Below are 8,038 nucleotides of genomic sequence, written 5' to 3' on the forward strand. Positions count from 1 at the left end.
TTTCTAAAGGGCCCATAGAGAATGGCGTGAGAAATATGCTCTATGATGTAAAAAGAATATAAAGTCTGGATCCTCTTTCTTATTCAATCCAACAGAACACTAATTGAGCACCAAGTGCACGCTGGATACTATACTAGTTGTTAGTGATGCAGAATGGTACCTGGCCTAGTACAGACTGGTGGGAGGCCCACCAGTCAACAGATGACTTAATGAGTTACTAGGCCTGGTGATCAATAGGTTATGGGGACCCAGGAGAGGAACCTTGGTCCAGCCAGGTGATGGTGAGGCATAGAATGAGGGGTCACCAGAGTGGATAGGCTGGGGTAGGGCTACTGTATTTCAGAGAGAGGTTGAGCCTAGGCTGGAGGGTAAAGGGGACCCTGTTGTGACTGTTGGACTGGCCTGTTTTCCTTGATGTCTTTCAGACCAGAGCTGATCACAGCTGCTGACTTATTTCTGAGTTTGCACTCATGAGACTGGGCCTCCCGGTTTGAGGAAGGGGCAGGCTGCTAGCTACCTCCGAATTCTGCCCTGGACCACCCTGGGAGAGAAGGAGGGCTCAGGGGAATCTGGCACATTCCTCCAGAAGGATCCCTGGGCCGAAGCCTCTGCACCACACCCTCGGCCCAGGCCAGGAGTGCGCCCTTCTTGCGGCGAGGGGGGAGCCTGGCAGCTGGGGTGAGCGCTTTTACAGCTCCGTGTGTGCTGTGTGTTTGTCTGCTTCCCGAGGGCTGGGTCCTCCTTATTCACAGGTGAGTCACACCCTGAAACACACGATCTCTTCCTGTCAGGACTGAGTCAGGTAGGAGAGTCGATAAAACCACCTGATCCAGGAAAAGGAAGGCACAGCGGAGCGCAGAGTGAAAGCTCCCAGCCGCGAGGCGCAGGGCAGCACCCCTGCAGCGGCTGACTGTGCGGCCCGGCCCAGCCATGCCTGCGCTCTGGCTCAGCTGCAGCCTCTGCTTCTCGCTCCTCCTGCCTGCAGCCCAGGCCAACTCCAGGACGCCAGGTGAGTCCCTTCCAGGAGGCACGGCGCAGCCCTGGGCTGGGAACTGGCCTTTGCCTGCGGACCGTGATGGCTGCACGCACCTCCGAGGAGCCCCACTTTGTGAGAACCTCTTTAGAGCTCCCTCCTCCTGCCCCATCTGGGGATCCTCCAGAGATTTGTTTACAATAATATTATATATTATTTACTAATACTATATAAAGCGGTCTGATTTTAAAATAAGAAGCCAACAGGTCGTGCCAAACCAGGGTTTTCCTTGCTTTAAAATTGTTCCTTCTCGATTGCTTTTTGATCAAAGGGCTTCTGTTTGATCAGTAATAGCAAAACATGTTGGTATATAAATTCTCTTCCCAATGTGTGTTTTTACGGATGGGATTTTGGTGAGAATGCTTTCTGTGACTGTGAGCCCCACAAAGATTGAAAAGGAATCTCTTCAGTCATCCTTCTGGAATTCCCGTTTCTTTGGGATGGAAAATGAGTTAAGAGTCTTAACAATGCTTTACTTTTGCATAACATTACTTTTTATAGTATTTTCACATAATATTCATTCAGCAGGCATTTATTGGGCACCTATGTCATAGGTCATTTGATCTTATCTAGGGCACCCAGTGGCTGTCACTTCATGAGAAGTTCAACTCCTATAAACAAAACTTTCTGGGCACCTAGCAATGGTTTACTGTATGCATGCGTCAGCTATGACAACACATAAAGGGTGTTTTCCTTAAGTTTTACTTAGTAGTCACTTAGTTTTACCAATGATATTTGCCTGTGTAATTACCCCAAATTCTCAGGTTTATTTTTGCTTCTTGTATCTGATGGCATTTCAATAATTATCTCAATAGGTCCAAGAGCCATCTTCACACATGTGCATGTGTGAACATGAGACCAGGTTCATGGGTACCTGGAATTCTCTTAGATATTTCAATTATTACTTTGCAGTCTGGGTGATGCTGCCTGAATTGTATTTGAATGGCATGAATGTTTTAGCGTGTGTTTGAATGCATTTGATACAGTCTTTTTTTTTTTTTCCTAAGATAATATTGGAATTAACTTACAACCCATCATCCTTGACTACCATTTTTTTTTTTTTTTTTTTGCGGTACGCGGGCCTCTCACTGTTGTGGCCTCTCCCGTTGCGGAGCACAGGATCCGGACGCGCAGGCTCAGCGGCCATGGCTCACGGGCCCAGCCGCTCCGCGGCATGTGGGATCCTCCCGGACCGGGGCACGAACCCGTGTCCCCTGCATCGGCAGGCGGATTCTCAACTACTGCGCCACCAGGGAAGCCCCCTTGACTACCATTTAAAAACCACTTATGAAAATGATCATGTGGGTTAGAGTCCTTCAATAAATAACTTTAACCTAGTGAGAAACATCCTAAAAGTAAGAACAATCTTTGAATATTAGAATTCAGAGGAACTGCTTATGGATCAACTACTAGAATTCCTTGGTTTAAAAAAAGAAAATATGGAAATGGATTTGCACAAAGCTACATAAGCAGCTACTGGCAGAGACACATCTGGCACTTGATCCAGTGGTTCTTAGACTGGAACTTTAGGGACCACATTATAAAAGTAATAAGGGAACAAGTTACATATGTTTTATATAATGAGTAACTATTGAAGCAATTTCCTTTTTTGGCTGTAGCTGAGTGTATGTGTGTGCGTTAGCATTAAATAACAGAAACAAATATGTAGGGTGATGAATTGTTTAATAAAATAACTGTTTAATAAACTGTTCAATAAAATCAGACTCAGGAGGACAGAGTTTGGACTCTTAACTTCTCAAGGATGGACAAGCTCTGAGTATTCCATCTACATCATTAAGTCAGAAGCAGTGTTTAGGCTCACTTCCAGACTTTCCCCTTCCTTAAAGACAGGCCACTTAAAATACTAGGCTGCCTCCTCAAAGGGCTTCATTTGGGGCTCAATGAGAGGGTGAAAAGTTTGTGTTAGGCTAGAGCACACATGCTTTCCCATTTATGGGATGCTGTGATGTAGTGGGAGTTGGATGGAAAGTATGGTGCTTGCTACCTCCCCAAGTGACCTGCATCTGTGCACCTCTGCAAGCCTAAAGCAGTGATATTGCTTCCTGGGTGTTCCCTTGCAGGTGAAATTATGGTGTTAGATATAATCAGAGTTGGTCTCAGCTAAAGCACAGGTTTTAGAGTCAGCCTGACCTGGCTTCAAAATTTGGCTGATTCACTTACTAGTCCCTTATTCGTAACCATTCAGGTTCCTCAGCTGCTTGGAGTCTGCTCTTTGCCTGGTAAGTGGAGGCAATAGTGCTGTGTATCCTTGCAGGTCTGTTGAAAGGATGAGATGTTACTGTAAAGTGCCTTAAAATGCCTAGAACCACGTCTCTTCAAAAGGTCTGATGCTGGGCTTCCCTGGTGGCGCAGTGGTTAAGAATCCGCGTGCCAATGCAGGGGACACGGGTTCAAGCCCTGGTCTGGGAAGATCCCACATGCCACGGAGCAATTAAGCCTGCGCACCACAACTACTGAGCCCGCGCGCCACAACTACTGAAGCCCGCACTCCTAGAGCCTGTGCTCCACAACAACAGAAGCCACCGCAATGAGAAGCCCGAGCATCACAATGAAGAGTAACCCCCGCCAGCCGCAACTAGAGAAAGCCAAAGTCTGATGTAGTGAACTCAGATGCTTAGAGGTCGTTAAGAAAGATAGAGACTCCCCTTCAGGAGCTCACAGTTGGTGTGAATGTGGGTGTAGCTCCAATGGTCTGGATCATAGTTCACTTGGGGAGGTGCGACTGGAGAAGGGAGATAGGAATGAGACTAGAAATGTAGCCAAGAATTTGGTTGTGAAGAGCCTTACGTACCAGTCTGTGCCATTAGGTTGGTACCCTGTAGGCAAAGAAGGGTTGTGGATGCAGATGTTTTGTAAGTGGGGTGGGTGTGGTCAGATTCATGTTTAAAAGATCACTCACTTAAGGGCTTAGAGGATGGAGTTGAGCTAGGTGAGGCAAACAAACGGCCATTGCTATAATCCAAATGAGAGGTGATGAGGGCTTACCTCATGGTGGTGGAATAGTAAAGAGGAAACAGATCACAGAGACATTTAGAAGGTAAAATTGGAAGAATTTGGTGATCCAATGAGTGTGTGCGTGTGTTAGGGATAATAGTGAGGGAAAATTGTGAAAAATGAGGAAGAGTCCAAGATGGGTCCAAGGCTTCAGGCTTGTGTAGTTGGTGAGACAGTGATGCCGTTAGAGGAAATGAGGACTATAAGAGACGATCAGATTTGGGAGGGAGGCTGGGCGATGGATGAAGTGAAGGAAGTGAGTTTCTGTGGGGATCTGTTGAATTTGAGATGCAAGTGGGGAAGTCCAGTGAACAGCTGGAGCTATGATTTTGAAATTTAGAAGAAATTCAAACAATATAAAGTTGGGAGCCCAAAGGTGGAAAACAAAGCCTCGACAATAGCTGAGACTACCCGGGACAAAGAGGCAAAAGAAACCTCAACACTTAACAAGGAGATGGAAGAACGGTGAAGGAGAACAGGAGAAGGGGGCATTGAGGCTAGAGGAGAATCAAGAAAGAGGAGAGTTTTGTTAGCCCAAGGAAGAGTTTCGCCAATGTAGGAGTTGTAAATGGTACTCAGAGGTAGAAATATGAATACACAAAGAATGAGGACTAAGAGACACTGTTGGTTCAGCCACCAGGTAAGTTTTGTAGCAATTGTTCGAGAATGGTGAGCTCAGAATCGAAGATTATTTAAATCACTAATTTAGTTTCTCCTATGGCCTGATGCTAGAAAAGAAATGCTGTGGAGAGTGGAAAGGACCCCTGGAAAGGTTTACACTCTCATAGATTCTGTTATTAAATTTTTGAAGGGGTACAGTATCATGTGTAGGGGTGCAGGTTCTGTAGTAAGACTGCCTGGGTTCAAATCCTAGCACTGTCCTTTACCACTTAAGGGATTGAAGTAAGTTACGTTACGTGTTACTTGGTTTCCTCATCTCTGAGATGAGGGTAATACATTGTTGTGATTATTATATGTAAAGCATTTTGCACAGTGCCTGGTAAACACTCACTGTGTTCGATATTATTGTTATATAACTAACTGCTCTGCCAGTACTGAATGTCAGTATAATGCCTTTTGTGTTTTAAGTGGTAAAGTTTTGGAAGAGGCTCCTTTCATTAGTCCAGGAAAGGTGATGAGGAGCCCTTTGGCTCAGGCTGAAATGAACCCTAAATTTTACCCAATGAAACAAATGGGATTCCTGACAAGGAACCCAAAGCGGATTGGAATTTCAAGATTGGGTTTCATATCATTTCTTTTTGCCTTTTGTCAGCCAGACCTCAGCACATATAGATTCAGCACATCTGTTACTCTCTAGAACATGCCCATGTATAAGATGACCCCGACATAAGATGATCTCTCGCTTCTCAACGGGAAGATCTCCCTCTCACACCATCAAAAAAAAAAAAAAAAAAAAAAAGAAAGGGGTTGGTTAACCTTTTTTTTTTTTTTTTTTTTTTTTTTTACACTGCACGGCATGCAGGATCTTAGTTCCCAGACCAGGGATCAAGCCCATGCCCTCTGCAGTGCAAGCATGGAATCTTAACCACTGGACCGCCAGGGAATTCCCAGTTTGGCTAACTTGATTATGAAACATTGAGCAATATAGATGTAGTGGTCTCTTTACATTTAATTTAGTAAATTAGTTTTACAGGGCTTCCCTGGTGGCGCAGTGGTTGAGAGTCCGCCTGCCAATGCAGGGGACACGGGTTCGTGCCCCGGTCCGGGAAGATCCCACGTGCCGCGGAGCGGCTGGGCCCGTGAGCCATGGCCGCTGAGCCTGCGCATCCGGAGCCTGTGCTCCGCAACGGGAGAGGCCACAACAGTGAGAGGCCCGCGTACCGCTAAAAAAAAAAAAAAAAAAAAAAATTAGTTTTACAAACCTAGTTAAAGTCACATAACCTGTAAAATAATAACTTAGAAGTATTCATTTGTTCACTTACATTTCATGTAGTAATTATATTCGAATTCCATCTTTAATATTCCTAAAGCCACTTTAATGCAGTTTTTTCTCTACTTCAGACCAGGTGACTTGAGACACAGCTCTATCTGAGTTTGCTTTTGCTGCTGTCACTGGAAAGTACACCATTTCAGAACATGAAAAAGATTTTAAAATTATCCCAAAGCGCACACTGTGATCGTCACAGCATAATCATCTTGAAAGTCGTACTTATGACTGCTTTCAGAACTCACAACTGTGGGATGATGAACATTTATGAGAATTATGTTTGATAGCTTGGCCTCTTTCTTGCTAATAAATACCTAAAACATTGATTGAGGTCATTTCAGGTTAACATGTCTTCCCCAAATAATACTTTATTTTAAAAATGAAGTAATTGAGAAAGTGCTGTATAATATGAGACATTTTGAAAAGACTTAAATGTGGCCTTATATTTACCTTATATTCTAGTATATATAGTAAATGGGAGTATAGAATTGGGTTGGAGTGTAAGCTGGAGATTCCTATGTAAGCTTAAATTCTGAGTGCCCTGAACTGGGGGCAGCCACTGGTTTAGCTCCACTGATCCAAGAAGCTGAGGATGAATGTTGATTTGTGACCGGTGTTAATGGGAAAGTCAGGAGCATGAAATTAAGATGTTGAGGCCATCCTGGGAATATTTTTCCCATTTAAGTTCTTAGTGGCTTAACTATATTGACATTTTTTTTTCCTAGAGAAATTTGCAAGGACAAGACTTGAACCATCTATTACAGACCAGTGTAGAAATAGGAGCTCCATAGATTCTGGAATACTCTAATTTAGTCACAAATTAGACCTAGCAGATTACTGAATCATTACTGGGCTGTGTTCTAATATAACCCCCAGGTACATGATGTAATATTTGAATCACACCCAAAGCCAAAAGCTGAGTCTCTTCTGTGTCTCTGGGTGACTGTATGTCTGTATATGTGCCTCCCCAGCTAACAGGTGCTTCCTTATGTCGTGAAAGAAGAAAAGACTGGTTCTTTCTCTAACATTGATCATGTGAGGACTCCTGCAGTATCAGAGGAAGGTGGAGATCAATTGGGCAAATGTACACATATCCTGGACTTCTTCAGGCTTGTCGACCACTTACAGAAACCCAACTGTTTCTTTTCCAGGTTTTATTTTTAATTCACTGTGTGAATATGGATACTCATATTCTAAAAAAAAAAATTAAATGGCAACCAAATAATTTCCCACACTAACTTAAACATTAGAAAAATGATGAAATCTTCAGCTGCACTTATATGGGGTATTTCTTACAAAAAGTTTTTCATGTTTCACCACTTCCAATGAGAATGGCCCTTAAGGGTTCTCCACAGGAGCTTCTCCTTTTATAGTTAAGGAAAATGACACTCAGAGAGGCAAAGCAACTGTCCAAATTCTCATGGTTGGTTATAACAGAGCTGGGCTCCAGCATGTATGACCCTCATTTATAGACTGGAAAATTGAGGCACAGGAAAATGATTGCCTTGACCAGAGCCAGGCAGTTAATAACAGGATCCGATTTCAATTGCTAGTTTAATTTTCTTTAACAAGATATCCCCTTGGCTTATTTCTCATTCTTTTAAAGACTTTTCATTTAAATCAATTTTCAGACCTGGTGGAATCTTGATGTATTATAAGAACATCCCTTATGCTTCTAGTGGGACATTTGTTCAGACATCTCTATTTGTGTGAGTCAATAGAGTGGCCTTTCCTTTAAAAATGTCAGCCAACAGCAGGTTAAAACCAAGCACAAACTCCAGTCCCTGGGGCCCTGATAAGAGAACAGATTTCAGACTACCAAGTTTCCTCTTCTCTTTGTTCAACTCTGTTTATAGATTATCACACAGCTTGGAATCGACCAAGTGGCTCAGGACAGCTGAGGGACAGCAATAAGCCTTTCTGCTTCACCTGTCAGTGTTTTGAATTTATTTATTTATTTATTTATTTTTGGCTCTGTTGGGCTTTGTTGCTGTGCATGGGCTTTCTTTAGTTGCGGCGAGTGGGGGCTACTCTTCGTTGTG

General features: G+C 43.6%; 1 protein-coding gene across 1 annotated transcript in view; it reads left to right on the top strand.

Moving 5' to 3' along the window:
• Positions 1-860: 860 nt before the first annotated feature.
• LAMC2 (laminin subunit gamma 2) overlaps positions 861-8,038 on the top strand; it is a 62,527-nt gene continuing 55,349 nt past the window's right edge. Inside the window, exon 1 of the mRNA XM_024133850.3 lies at positions 861-1,009. Within this exon, the coding sequence (XP_023989618.1) occupies positions 931-1,009 (79 nt within the window). The 5' untranslated portion in view covers positions 861-930. The remainder of the gene's footprint in view (positions 1,010-8,038) is intronic.

This window comes from Physeter macrocephalus, chromosome 4 (genome assembly GCF_002837175.3).
Source record: "Physeter macrocephalus isolate SW-GA chromosome 4, ASM283717v5, whole genome shotgun sequence".
NCBI classification, from domain to species: Eukaryota; Metazoa; Chordata; class Mammalia; order Artiodactyla; family Physeteridae; genus Physeter; species Physeter macrocephalus.